This window comes from Pogona vitticeps, chromosome 6 (assembly GCF_051106095.1).
Source record: "Pogona vitticeps strain Pit_001003342236 chromosome 6, PviZW2.1, whole genome shotgun sequence".
Classification (NCBI taxonomy): domain Eukaryota; kingdom Metazoa; phylum Chordata; class Lepidosauria; order Squamata; family Agamidae; genus Pogona; species Pogona vitticeps.
In genome coordinates, this window is record NC_135788.1 from 4631485 (window position 1) to 4646788 (window position 15304).

Genomic DNA, 15304 nt, shown 5'->3' on the forward strand with positions numbered 1-15304 from the left:
AATCCTGCCTTCTCATGAGGTGCCCAAAGAAGGACAGCCTCTGTTTCAGCATTTTAGCCTCGGGAGATAATTCAGGCTGGATTTAATCTAGGACCCATTTGTTTATCTTTCTGGCCATTCACAAAGCTCTCCTCCAGCACCACATTTCAAACGAATACCGGGGGGGGGGGGGGGCAAGAGAAATACTATTTTTCTCTTCCCCCAACGTGATGTTTTAAAGACCTCCATCATGCTCCATCTCTCTAGCCTTTAGTGCCCTCTGCAAAATTATAGAAAGGTTCCATGATGCTGATGGCCTTGAGGATACTCTGACCTGACAAGAGTTATCCACATCTTTGATACACTGAAGCATATCCCGCATAAGGCTACCCTTCAATAAGGTCTAGAAGCTGAAAGTTGTACAAAATCTGATCACCCAGGCTGCTCCCTGGTGCACAACCTTGTAGTCCTGCCACCCTTGTCTTTAAAAGCTTGCCAGTTGTTTTCCAAGGTATGTTAGAGGTAGTGGAAAAGATCAATGAGCTGTGCAGTTCCAGGCAAAGATGTCAAGATTTTACCTCCCGAGAGGTGGGTGGGTGGGGGAAGTAGGAAGGCAATAGAAAGAAACACGTCTTGTCTCAGAGAAATCCATGTGTTTGTGAGGCTTTTTTTTGGGGGGGGGGAGGCAGGAGTTGCAGAAGAAAACTATATGTTCCAGAAATATACAGAACTGAAAAGCATTTGAAAATGTCTGCAAATAGATTTCAACCAACACACACATCATCATCATCATCAAAATGTAAAACTACACAGTGAAGTACTCACCAGCTTCTATACAAGGAAATAAAAATCTTACATTTTCGTATTTAAATGGGATGGAAGGGGAAAGCAGGATGGAAACTGAGTAGCTCTGGGCACAAAAAGACATTACAGCTAGTCCATTATTGGAAGAGGAAAACCTTAACTGTTGAAAGCATCTGAGAGCGTCTGAGTGGGTGGTGGCAGCTTTTTTCACTTCATCTAATCTGAAAACTAGCATTTGTTTTGTGGTTGGTCTTTAGGGCTTCAGCATGGCATCCCTTTTGAAATGTGATTTCTTGAACATGAAAGACCACGCTAGACCGCTGTCGGGCCACTACCTCATCTCTTGACCCTTGTCCGGCCTGGCTAATCAAAGCAGCCAGGCCTATAACAACTGAATAGGCCACAGCGATAATTAATGGGTCTTTCCTTGAGGGCAGGGTCCCCCCCCCACCCTGAAGGAGACACTCATTAGGCCCATTAGAAAGAAACCGAATTTGGCGGTGGACGATATTGGCAACTATAGGCCTGTCGCCAATGTTTCTTTCATCAGTAAAGTAGTCGAGAGTGTGGTGGCCGATCAGCTTCAGGTGCACTTGGAATCCGTGATTGTGGAGAAATTCAATCAATGCAGCACTTATGTTCATACAATTTATGCCCCACCACATGTAAAAAAAGAAGGTCTAGCAAATGGCCGTGATAACACTATTGAAGTATTCCACTCCTGGACAACAACAGTCTAATTATCTTTACATTTTAGTTTGCTTTTAATTTTACCTGTACTTCACATGCATCCATAATTTTAAATTGTGCAACACTCTGGTACAAATGAAAAAAGAAAGATGTGCTCTTAAAAATTTCATTTGTGGTATGCTGCTTTGTCAGAAAGTGGATTTTATTAATAGATGATACACTTAATAAAGCATCTTGGGAGTGGAATTAAAAATGTAAAAAACAAAAAGATTTCTCTGGCAGTGGGGGAGAAATGATAGCATACAATTGCAGGGGTATGTGACATACAGCACATGGTGAAATATATACCATATTTTTCAGTGTATAAGATGCTCCCCACTTTTCTAATCCAAAATTAAGAAATCTAAGTGGGGCTTAGCAAGGGTGGGGGGAAAGGGATCAAAGCGCTGCAGGATCGCTTTGATCCCTGCTTTCCCCTCCACTTGTTTTTGTTCTCTCCTCAGCTTGCTTCCATGTATAAGACGATCCTCAATTTTTAGACAAAAGTATAGTCTTATACACAGAAACATACATTATGTATATTCAGGGGATCTGTACACGGAGAAGCATTATCAGCCAGACTTCACCCCCTGGTTTGTCCAAAATTTCCCATGCACCCTCAACAACCAGAAACCTCTCTGTGTGTGCATTTCATCCGAGCAACAGATTTAATCTTCCTACATATACAACGTTCCCAACACAGCAATGTCCCCCCAAGTTTCCGGCGCTACTGTTTTCCTTTACTTTGCATGACATGAAAGTAATTAATTCCTTCTCCCTCTCCTTCTGCCACAAGACAGATTAATGATGAAAAGGACCAAAAAATCTTTCACACCGCGTCACCTCCAGCCTGGCAAGACCCTTAAAACCCTCAGGCCCAGTTCAACGTCCAGGTAGTACCCTTTAAGAACGTGGGCACTGATTGGAAATAATGTATTAATTTAATACGTTGACATTTAAACCGTCCCTCGTGCATTAAAACAGAAGGACATGCCAACCAATCAACAACCACACTCTACAAGCAAGGCTCTAATGTTATAAAATACTCACGATATTGTTTTCTTAAGGCTTTGTAGGGAAACCCAGGGTTGGATTGAATGCAACAACAAGATTAAATGACTTTTGAATCTGTTGTTTATTTCAATTATCTGTTTATCATGCTTTACGGTTGTACACCGCCCAAGGATGACCATCGGTCAGATAGGTATTTTAGAAGTTTTAAACAGAAAGAAAGAAAGAAAGAAAGAAAGAAAGAAAGAAAGAAAGAAAGAAAGAAAGAAAGAAAGAAAGAAAGAAAGAAAGAAAGAAAGAAAGAAAGAAAGAAAGAAAGAAAGAAAGAAAGAAAGAAAGAAAGAAAGAAAGACTGGATGTATAACATACAACTATTTCTTTTAACACAAAACTATTTTGATGTTAATGCATTAAATCTCACGGGTTATTCCCGAGTTCTGATTCGGTTGGAGGGGGCTTCAGCTTTTCACTCTGATGGGCCTCTTTCTGCAGGAAGGGAACCCCGCTATATTTTACATGACACATTTTGGATAACGACGTTACAAAACCAGTTTTACATCTAAATCTACTGCAGAAAGGCGTTCATTAATTTCACAATAGGCTGTGTGCCGGAATATTGATTTTGGCATCTTTTTAATCTGACACCCAAAAACGTCACTCTCCTCTGTTAAAAGCCGTCAAATCGGAACCAAAGTTTGGTGACTCTAATCGGCCTTCCAAGGTAGGAGGGATATTTAAGGAGTGGTTAGACCAGTTCCACACCCCAATGAGTTTTCACAGCTGAGCAGAGATTCGAACCCAGGCCTGAATCCTCACCCATCACTCTATCTACTGCAACACACTGGGTATCTCATAAATATCGCCAGGCGACCCCAATTTGCAAAATTATGAGACAGGGAGGAAGGGGTGATCCTTCTTCTCTACACCATGTCATCCTCCCTTTTGTGATTCTGTTACTTAGATAGCTAGGGCATCATGTGCCATCCCCTTAGAACGGAGAGAAGTGACTTTACTGGCAAAAATCTCACAAATCAGCCTGGAATTCTGTCATCTTCAAAGGTAGAGCTTCTCCAGCTTTGTAGGGAAACCCGGGGTTTGATTAAACGCAACAACAACAAAAATCAGCTTTTCTCCTGTTTCTACACTTCTCCAACTCCTTATTTCTACACTTCTTTGCATCCTTCACACTCTTGGTGAGATATTCCCTCCCTTCTTCATCCCACCTGCTGATGAGATTTCCTGCAAAGTCATTTGAGGCTTCAAGTGAAAAATCTAAGTGGCAATCTGGAAGTGAGACCTCAAGGGTAGCTTTTCGCCACTAATAATGTTTGCCCGGTCTTGGCATCTGAAGAAGCCAAGCCCGTTAAGTGCCCAGGGTTTGCATTCCCCGACTTTTAACCATTGGCCTGGCACCAAAAGCTTTTCCACTGAATTCATTGCGGTTTGGATTTGTTCTCCGCGTCCTGCCCCACCCCCAGGTTCACAGTGCAATCCTTCCAAGTGGTGAGTTTGGCTCGCCCTGTGCTAAGTACAGCGAGCGAGCACTTAAATGACATCCACGCCTTCCTCTTGGCTGTCTCACCACCCTTGGCTTTTGTTCTTAAGCGAAGTTCTTTTTGCTCAAAGTTTGGTGGGCTTCCTCTACCGCTGAGGTTCCCAACCTTTCTCAAATCATGAAAAAACCCCTTTTATAATAGCCACGTTGCCTGCGACACACACGCCACCGTTGTGTTTGCATAAAAAGGCCTTTTTAATGGGGTAAAGTTATCCCTTCTCAGAAAGGAAGGGCTGTAATGTATATAAGGCGACCCATGACACACACACCCAGAAAACCCTTTGCCAACTGCCTTGGGGGTTATGACCCCCAAGCTCAGAAACAGTGCTCTACAAAAATGATGAAACTGAGGCTGGCACATTCCGGCAGGTTGAACTCCCAGAAAGTAGAATTATGGGATTTGTAGGCAACCCCTCCCAACACAAAACAAAAACTGAAATGCACATCCTTGACTTTGACCTGTATCTAAGCAAGGAAGCCCTACAGGATTGTATCACCGATTCCTATGCATATGTGTGAAACCTGGTCACTGAAGAAAGCTGACAGGGGGGAAAAAAAGATTCCTTTGAAATGTGGTGCTGGATGAGAGCTTTGCAGATATCCCGGACTGCCAGAAAGACAAACAAGTGGGTCCTAGATCAAGTCAAGCCTGAACTCTCTCTGGATGCAACAATGATGAAACTGAGTCTGTCACACTTTGGGCACCTCCTGAGAAGACAGGATTCTCTGGAAAAGACCATAATGCTAGGAAAAGCTGAAGGCAGCAGGAAAAGAGGAAGACCAAAATATGAGATGGGTTGACTCAATCAAGGAAGCCACGGGCTTCAGTTAGCAAGAGCTGAACAAGGCACTTGAGGACGGGACATTTGGGAGATGGCTCACCCATCGGGTCGGAGGCGACTTGACTTTAGGTAACAATAACAACATACCAACAGCTTCCTTTGTCGCCAAATCTCAATGTTCCCGGAACGTTCCCTCCCTTTTCCACACTTGGAGTGTTTGTGAACATTCTGTAGCATCAGAGCAGCTCAAGCATAGACTTTTAAAGTCAAATGCCATTTCAGTTGTCTCTTGTTGCTGTTGCTGTTAATGGTTTCATTCCCAGCAATGGTCCCCCCCCCCGACCTATTGTGATCGGTTTGGAGAACTCCCTACGACTACTCTATTGTTTGTTTTCCTCTTTAGCTTCCTCTTCAGTCCTCGTTTTCCTACAGATCCGTTCAAAGCTTTGTAAACTTCCTCCTCTTTTTCCCTTACTGAAAAACAACAGCTGGTGCCCTGCCCGGTTTTCTTTCCATGGAGACCCCTGCTCTTCTCCTACCTCCGTCTCCAAGCATCTATCCGAGGAAAGAAGAGCACGTTGCGCGTGGTGGGCCTGTTTTAGCCAGACAATTAATCTTCCCAGTCTGGCAACAAGTGATCCTTTCCCAGGGAAATCCAGTAACAACAGCACCGAGATTTGCAGATGCCCCTGGACCACCGGAAAAACAAAATACATGTGTGCGAAATCAAATCACGCTTGAAATCTCTCCCAGAAGATAAACTTATTAAACTGAGGCTATCATGAAATATATCATGAGGACATTATTTGAGATGTCGCTTGAGATCTGTCATGAAAGGATGACTCAGTGGCTAGAAATCAACTTGCTGTTTCTGGAATATTTATTGAATTCAAAAATGGAATAATTAAATTAAAAAAAATGAACACCCACTGAATTTTGTGCCTGCACGGGGATTTGAACCCAGTTCTCATGAGTCCATGGCCAGCTCCCTAACCATGAACTCACACTGGCTCTTGACTACAATACTGCTGTTGCTCGTGGGCTTCCCTAGAGGACATGCGCTCAGATATTTTCGGGGACAGGAGTGGCCTTTGGTCTCATCCTCAGCTGGTGGATAAATCCATATATGTTAAAACACTGTAGATACACCATACCAGGCGGCTTTTCTTTTTCTTCCTCACTCTTTGTTTCTTTTGGTGACTATCTAAGGCCTTGATTATAGTGCCAGATCATCCCAGTGCTTAGAAATGTTACTTTTGGGGACTTTTCCTTTTTAGTGCCACTGGGGAGCTGTGGTCCTGTTGTTAAATCAACGTGCTGAGTGACGCACTACCTTTGCCTCTTGTGTGTCACCGGTTTTAGTTTAGCAAAAGGAGAGAAATCAGAGCCTCCATCGTCAGGCGCAGTCTACCTCCAATATCCACCTACAGCCATAACTCAGCCTCGAACCGTCTGTCTGGCCAGGGCACATTGGTACATATTTTCCTCCACATCTGTGGAAATGTCAAGGCTCCGGGGACAGTTAATAATATACTGTAAAGAGTATAAATAGAGAGTGAGGTTGAAGGAGTGGAGTCTGAGAAGAGCCGAGAGGAAATGGAGCAGGGGGCTTGTGGGGGGGGGGTGAGGCATGAAGCAAGAGCCGAATATTCAATATTTAAGTATAGAGCTGGAAGCGCTGTGCCGTGCGTTAATTGAGAATCCATTTGCATTCTCCCTAGGGACCTTTTTTTCTTTCTTTCCATGTTTCTGTCTGTCCTCCCATGTAAGGATAACGCGGGTGGTGGGCTCGAGGCTCCCCACCTTGATCCTTCCACCCCCCACACAATTTCGCACTTATTTCTGCCTCTTTCTGAAATTAGGCCCACGCCGATACCAAAAGCGGAACCCTCAGGTTTCTCTCTGGGCAAACTGCTGGAGGCATTTTTCCTCAACCGCCCCCCCTCCACAAAAAACAGGCCAAGCACTGCCAACTCTCCCCGGGGCAAATAACCCCTTTGTGGATGGGGTTTTTCATCTGCAATTCAAAGATGTGGGAGGAACACAGTGAATTGCACCTTTATTGGCCCCATGGACCTAACACTGAACCAGAAGCCCATAGCTGCACATTTATAAAGTACCCACTCCTAATTTTTTTTAAAAAATGCATTTCATGTAACACACTGTCCTTGGGGTCCATCACAAGGAGACAGCAGTGGCAAGAAAAGTTGGAGGCAGCAGGAAAAGAGGAAGACCAGATGTGAGATAGATTGACTCCATAAGGAAGCCATGGCCTTGATTTTGCAAGACTGTTGAAGACAGGGTCCTTTGGAGATCACTCATTCATAGGGCTGCCCTAAGTCAGTGGCGGCTTGAGAACACGTAACAACAAAGCCCATCGTGCCGCCTGGATCCAAAACACTGACAACTCCCGCAAAGCGTTGTCCGATGGGGCCCACAAAGGGGCGGACTGCCTAGTTTATGTTGGTATCCGTAATGACATGTGGGTGTGGTGGCCGTTCCTCCCTCCGTAGGCAAGGATCCAGCGTTTCCATCAATGTCTAGCGCACGGATCTAGGAAAATATGGGCGCCCCCCTAGAAGCACAGTGACCGTTGTGATTTTTTTAAAAAAAATGGAATCGAGAGGGTTTTTCTTTCTGCCTGACCCGACCCCGAATTGACATCTACGGCATTGTCGAAAGAGAAGATCGTGGCTACGAAAAGGTGGCCAAAGATAGGACTTTTAAGAAAAAGATGTTGCGTTTTTCTGTATGAGTTTTAAAGGCGGTGAGATCTGACCGTTCGCCACCCTGCAGGTACCCAGATGTTCATCTCCGGTAACGTATCCAGGCTGATTTGGAAGCTCCTTCCGAGATATAATAGCTGAGGCCGTACGAGTAGCGCATCTCCCAGAGGGTGTTGACAGAGGTTAAGAGACTTTTCCCGAGGGAACAGGATTCCCCGTTTTCCTCTCTCGGCCTCTCCATCTTTCAGATTCCTTCTTGGTTCCCTGATAAGCTGGGGTTGCACCGTCTTATATGGGCAACCCACCCCATAACCCCATATCAGTTCTACAAGGAGAGAAACGTTGAAAACGATGAAGAATCGCATAAAATGAGCCAGAGAGTCGAGGTTTCCTTTCTCCTACAGCTGCTTCCAACCCTACACACAAACACACACCACACACAGGAAAATTCCTGAGGAAACCCAGGCGTTTTTAATGACACGCTGCGGGGTCGTCTGGTAGTAAACTCCCTCCGGGACCCAGACTTCACGGCTTTAATAACAATCGGCACGGTTTGGGCTGTTTTGGAATAGCTGTGCCACCCGGGCATCCCGGCTTTTGTGGTTTCTTTTTTTCTGCCGCGTGGGCTGGTTCTCCCCAGAGGTGGTTTTGGAGAGAATGAGCAAGCCTGGCGTTTTGGGATCGCCTCCTGGGCCGTTTCCAGTCCATGGGATTTTAGCTGGCTTCGATCTCGCAGCCTGATCCTGGCCAGGTTTCTCTGGAAAGCACGTCTCCAAGCTTCTCGGCGGCCTTCGTTCCCCAGTGGGGAGGTGAAGGATTTTTGTTTAAAGGAATTCGTCGCGATTTCCCCAAATCTGGCCATGCAGAAACTTCTCCTCCTGCACCAGGGAGATTTCTCGGGTTCCCGTGTGAACAGGGACCGTGTCTGTCAATGACACATTGGCTAACATCTGCAGGAAAACTTTTCACAATGGGTTACGGGCCGGTGCAAACCTGCTTAGAACACATGTCCCCTGCTTTAATGCAATTTATCTCACTGAAACACGTAAATGCACCAACAACAACAGTCTGGGACCACTAACTACCCTGTTGCCACTTCCTTTGGGTGTCAGAAGTAGGGCTTCCCCAGTGCCATCTGGGGTGAGAGAATTTGCAAACTCCAGAAGATGAGGGAAATTCCTGCAGTGACAATCACACACAGTCAGCCCTTGACTATTTTTCGTCTTCTAATCACGGGCTGGCTATAATGGTTGTTTCTGCCCTTGGTTTACTTGCTTGCCGACATCCGTCCCAGCATTTCTCAGGCTTGCTGCTCTATTTCTACAGCCCCCGGCAAACTGCTGGAGATCTCGGCGGTTTAGGTCAGGAGTTCGATTCCCCCACTGGTGGGCCTCCTCGACAGGGGCTGGACTAGATGATCCCATAGGGTCCCAGCTCTGCTGTTCCAAGAATCTAAGAAATGGACAGGATGTGGGTGGGGAGCATTTTTAAAAAAGCATCAGGGGAAGAAAAGCTCCTCGTTGTGCAACCTGATTGAGAAGCAGGCAGACATTCTTCAGGGTATGTCAAGCTGGACATCCTATGGATGGGTTGGAAGCGACCAATGGATGGATTTTTTTAAAAAAAAAATGGAAGCAATTGTCGTGCTGGGGGAGCCAAACCTGGACCTCAGCATGTAGAAAGAGTGTTAGCTCTCTCCCCACTGATGGTGTTATCCTGACCCATGTGATTTGCTTGCACTCCTTTTGCCTATGAGACAGTGTGAACCTTAAGTGTTGTTGTTATGTGCCATCAAGAAGCTAGGGGATTTACGTCAACCTGAGGAATGAGTGACTTCTAAAAAGTCCTGCCACAGGCTTGCCATATGAATGGTCGTGGCTTCCTTAATGAGTCGTTCCATCTCGTGTTCCACCTTCCTCTTCTCCTTTATCTCCCCTTCTTCCCTAGATGTATTGTCCTTTCCAGAGCCTCACCTTCTCACGATTTGCCCCAAAGTTCCTGCAATCCTTTGGAAAGGGATCCTATCCAACTGATTTACTCCCCCCCCCTTCTTGGAGAGAGGTGTTAAGCTTGGCAGTTTCTGTGTGCAACATTTCTACCATCTCACGAATCCGGGGCATAGCGCCCAGCCACCCAACGCCTTTGGATACACAACGATGATCTCCGACTGGCACAACAAGAAAGCGGTTGTTATAATAAACAAGGAATTCATATACTATTGGACAAAAAAAAAAACTAAGTTAAAAAAAAAACACTTTGTGTTCTGTGCACAGAAACCTGACTCTTAAGAAGGACTCTGTTATCTGTCGAAAAGGAAAGTAACCTTTTAGGGGGGGGCTATAACTTTTCTTTTGTAAATTTATAAATTTGCTATTTGGGGGGGGACACAAACCCAAGAATACGAATGTGGCCCGAGGGATTCCGGAGTCGTGGTTCAAAAAGGCACATTTCCAAGCACCCCAGGAGGAATGTCATGCTCAGAAAGAGGGGAGCTTGGAAACGCAAATTGTTTAGACAGCAAATAATTGCCCCAGAAAGCATGGCCACTAACGATGCTGGCTGAAGTTTATACATCTGCTTATTTGGAATTGTATATTGGTGGAGAATGTCATTCTAAATCACCGTGGTGATTTCAACTCCTTCCAGTGAGCAGAAGGAGGAGCGCCCTGCTTCGGGCGCCTACCCTTTCGAATGACAAAAGTAACTTTTCCAAGCTCTGAAGCTGCTCGTTTATACCGCAATCCCTCTTCAAGGCGCTCGAACCCAGTTGCATCTTCTCCCTTATGTTCTTTGCCCGAGGGCTCTGTCTCAACAAGTTCCTAGTCCTCATGGATCAGGCAGGCTCCCTTGGTTTTATGCTTCAGCTTCAGCGAAACTCGAAGCCTAGTAGTTTCAGGTGGGGATCCTCTGCCCCCCCCCAGCTGCCTTCTCCTCACCGATATCCCTCCCCTTCTGTCAGGGCGTTTAACAGCACCACCCAGATGTTTACAGGAGCCAGCTATTGCCAAAGATAAGGCCCTTGTTTAAAGGAGAATAAAGGCTTCAAAATCCCAAGCAAGGGGTTTTGTGCTGATGTTGTGGGACGCAGGCCAGCTGGCTGCAAAAAGACAGCCACAGGGAACCAACAAAAGGGTGTTTTTTTTCCCTTGAAGAGCTCTCAGAAGTTCGAGGCTCATTTTAAGTGGAATTCTTCCACTGTTTCCCCCACCTAAGGCATTTCTTTCAAGATCTTTGAACCTTTTAAACCTTGGCTTTTCAGCCTAACGCTCCCTGGCCAGCACCGGGTCGTCGAGATTTCCTTACTTTTACTAGCAGTCTGTTTCTGTTGACATTGATATTTCCCCCTTGTTCTGCCAGGAACTGAATTCGGCACACCTTACTCTCTCGTCCTCTCTGAGAGAAGGGACTTGGCCTCAAGCCACCCAACTGGGTTTTGTGGACAAGCCAGGATTCGAACCCGGGCCTCCAGAATCCCATCCCAATAGGCCAACCACTGGACCCCACGGTCTCTTCATCTGACATCTACCCCCCAGGGGCACAGGTGCTTCTGAAGGTGGAAGGAGGCCACCTTGGCTCTATGGGGAGCAGCTGTTTGGCGTCCGTCCCCAAAACCCTCTATCACCTGGGGGAAACCAGGGAGGCGCCTGGCCCTACCTGCTTCCCAACTGTGGTGGGATTTGAATCTGAACTTCTTGAACCCCAGTCCGATACTGGTTTCCAGCCTTGGCTGGATTCAGGTGGCTGGAGGAGGGCTGACCCGACCTGGATGTTGGGGGTGAAACACCATCCTTACTCAAGACCACAAGACACTCCTCATTCGGGTACAACCTCCATAGACAGTATCTCTGCCTGATTTTCTGGGATCTTGCCATCATCATGCGTACACCCCCGCTCTTCCAGGGTCTCCTAGCTTTCTCTGCCGGCTGAAGGATTTCCCCGGGCAGGGAAGGGGCTCAGGAAAGCTGGTTCTGCCGCGCCAGTGGCAGATGCCTAAATCTGGACCGAGTCCAGCGAGTTAAAAAAGTGTGACGTGCCAGCCTCCCGTGTGCAAGATACACCAAGAGGGGTGAAAAACCACAGAGGATCGAGGATTTCCCCTTGTACTCGCAGCTTTTGCACGTTTCTCCAGCAGCCACGTTACTAAATGAAAACAACAACAGTACCGTGGGAAAGCAAAGCTGGCTAGTGGCCAGAGCAGTGGGGTGGGAACCCTACCCCAAAATTTCAGGCTAAACCGCCCCCCGTCCAAGCCGAGACCTCAGACCGATCTTCCTAAACGTTTGCCTTTTCGAAAGATGTGAAAACCCAAAGACTAGCATCGTCCTCTTCCCAGGAAAAACGTCAGCTAGCATATAAATAAACAAAGCTCAGAACGGAGCCCTCGGAAAACAGCATGTGGAGGTTGGCATGTTTGTTTGTTTGTTTGCTGCCTATTCCGCCCCCCCCCCTCCCCAAGGTGGTTCACGATGATTAAAACCACACAGGAATAACAAGTCCAAAACACCAGGCCAAGCTATATAGTTAAAACCAACCTTGGCCAGGAGGATTTGTAGCCACCCACCGCTTCTAGCAACCTAAAGCACATTTTGGGATCCTCGACACCCAAATTATATTTTATGGCATTAGGAAATGAAATTGGATGGGTGGGTAGAGTTGCTTTAACCCCTGACACGGAATGGGATCCACGAGGAAGGCCAGGCTAGCTGGTAGCCTTCAAAGGAACATGTTCCTCTTATGGGCGGAAGGCATACACTGCAACATTTTGTGACAGTCCCGCTCGTAGCACCATATGGGCGCCGAACTGTTTTTTCCCTGCTGTTGCATTAGATCGAACCAAAAACGGGGAACAGCTGTCTTCTGTGCCAGCTTTAAAGCAATTGCAACCCGTTCAGGAACTAAGACCAAGAAAAACCAAACCAGTATGTTCAAGTGACTCAAAAAAATCTATCTAGTGCAGAGAAGACAAGTCATTTGTATGAGCCAGAGAGAGAGAGAGAGAGAGTTTACTTTCTCCAAATCTGCAAAATGTCAAGAACTCAAGCGGCTCTGTCAAGTAAGTCATTACCGCAGAAAGCTGGGTGGGCAACTGAAAACCGGGATAAATCAGCTGGTTTTGAAACGGCCACGGGCCTCTCTGTTTTCATTTTGCCCAAGGCAGTAAAAATTAGCAGAGCTGTCCCTTTGGAAATGGGTCTGTAGACCCATTTCTTAGCTCTGTGGATCTCTAATGGTACTGAATCCATTCAATGCCACCTTAAGCCATGGCTGAAAGAATATTGGTGCCCAACGGCTCTGTTTGTGAGAACTAGTGGGAAGACACCGAGCCAACAGTGAAACTTTAGCCTTTCATATGAAGATGAAAGGACAGGCCAGGAATGAATGTTGGAATTTCTGCCCGTCAAGCAGCTGTTTGTAGCATAGAGGACTCGCCCTAAAATGCTGCCGGGGATCCAAAAGGCTCTTCTTAACATTGTCCTTCTTTGTCAACGCATCTCGCCCTGGCCCTGTAAAGAAGCGAATTTGTCTGGACCGCCGACGCTGGAGAGCCAGAGAGAGGAAGCAAGCTCGTAAGCAGGTGCCGGCTTTCCTCCGGCAGAGGGATCTTGTGCCGTTAACAGCTGGAGAGGGACAAGCAGGAATTCCAGATGGGTTGACTATTTGCAAAAGAGGAGAGGGCTCCTGGACTCAGGTAGGCTGAGAAAGAGGTTTCCTGACCCTCTGTCCATAACAGTGACAACCTACGCCTTTGTCAAGAACAAAACAGACTTCTACAAAATCATGCATAGCGCCACAACGCTGGGTTGTGAGTTTTATGTGGGTTTTTTTTTGGAGGGGGGTTGCATCTACCTAGAGCACATTTTCACCTGCCACATTGACGTCGCACAAGGTCTTGCTACCACGTCTACCACCGCCAATCTCCTACCCTGGCCACCGCCCGGCTCGTGGACCTCCCTCTCCCGCTGTGTAATACAAACATCGTTTAAAAAGAGAAGCACGGGGCTTCCACTCCATTGGCAGAAAAGACCTGGGAGTTGGGTTCAATAAAATCAATGGCCACATGACGGCTTTTTCCACTGCCCTGTGCCGGAGAGGAGGCCTGGGGGAATTAGGACAAATGATGCTGGTTAAAACCACCCTCGCGCTTTGAGGAGCACAATCGATGGGACTGCTGGTCTCATGGTTTTGTTGACACCCATGCAGACACACACAGAGAGAGAAAGAGAGAAAGAAAAGGTGAGAAAGTAGCAAACCTAGACCCCCTTCTTACCGCGTTCAGCCCCAGGGAGTTGTTCGGCAAAGACGAGGTGATGCCGGAAAGGATGGCCGTGGCCACCACAGCCCCCAGACACTGGGCGATGGTATACATCACGGCCCTCAGGATGCTGATCTGGCAGCTGAGCAGAAGGCCCAGGGTCACGGCGGGGTTCAAGTGGGCCCCGCTGATGTGGCCGACGCTTTGGGCCATGGTGGCGATGGAGAGGCCGAACGCCAGCGACACCTTCACGTTGTCTTGCACCGGCGTCGTGGTCTTGTTCGCCGACACGGGGAACTGGAAGCCCAAGGCGCAGCCGATGCTGATGAAGATGAAGAGGCTCATGGCGAAGAACTCGGCCACCACGGCACGCCAGAAGGCCATTTTCTTAAATTCGCTCGCCATGGCTTCTGGGTTTCGGTGCCTTTTTTTTTTCTTTCCTCCTTTGGTCTCCTCCAGCGGGCTCCTCGGTCTTCTTCTGCTTCTTTCTCTCTCTCGCCCTTCCTCTTATCACCCACCACCTGCCCTTCTCCACAAGCCTCTTTGCTGAAGAGCCAGGAGTCTGAGAAAGAAGCCGAGCGCTCCGATTATTTATAGGGTTTTGGGTGGTCTGGAGGAGGGAAGGGGTGTTGTAACACAGAGAGAGAGAGAGAGAGAGAGGAAAGAACATCAGCAGAGATGCTGACTCCTATACTGATGTAAGGCACCACTACATGCCTGCCAATTTTTTTTCTCCCTCTCCCCCTCCTTCCCTGGCTTTCCCCGCCCAAGAACTTCCACTCCTCCATCCTTCCTTGCAAACTCCGGTCTCTCTGCGCTGCTCCTGTTGCTGCTGCTTTGAAAGGCTTTTTTTCAAATATCCTGATTAAAAGAGGCTTTAGGAGTTCCTCCCTGTGGCATTATTTCTAGCATCTTTCTCGCCTCTTCTCACCGAATGGAGAAATTGAAGAAAACCAGAATGAGGTTGCTTAAGAAACTTTTCTCTCCCTTTTTTTCCCCTCCCTCTCTCAAGAGACTCTTGACATGCTCCTGGGTTATTTGGTCTCCCTTCCACTGACTTGGGGAGCGGAGCTAGCCAAAGAAACAGGACTGGTCATTCTAAAAACAAAACTGGAGGCTACAAAACATCCCAGTTTTCCAACTTCTTAACATGGACGGGTCACGGTGGCTGTATGACTCTTATGGGGCACCACCCCTGTGCATGTGTATTTAGAAATAAATCCCACGGAGCACAGCCAGGCTTACTTTGGGAAAGGGAGACTACCCTGATGACTTTTCTGCGGAGAAATGTAGATATGTCTGCTCTGTGTGATCTGGAAGTTTGCTCAGAACTTTAGAGATATTCACATGCACAATACATGTGTTAGCGCCATCCAAAATCTTCCAGCTTGCTTCTCTGGTCTTCCCCTATTTAGTTTTCTCTGGACATTCACCCTGACATTTTGCCTATGGTGTCGACTTAAAT

At 47.1% G+C, this 15304-nt stretch overlaps 1 protein-coding gene across 2 annotated transcripts in view; it reads right to left on the bottom strand.

The window, feature by feature from the left end:
• The window catches only part of AQP1 (aquaporin 1 (Colton blood group)), a 28469-nt gene extending 13824 nt beyond the window's left edge, over nucleotides 1–14645 (bottom strand). For both annotated transcript variants that reach the window (XM_020811431.3, XM_020811430.3), the window contains exon 1: nucleotides 13855–14645. In XM_020811431.3, the coding sequence (XP_020667090.1) occupies nucleotides 13855–14244 (390 nt within the window). In that variant the 5' untranslated portion in view covers nucleotides 14245–14645. The remainder of the gene's footprint in view (nucleotides 1–13854) is intronic.
• Between the last annotated feature and the right edge of the window lie 659 nt (nucleotides 14646–15304).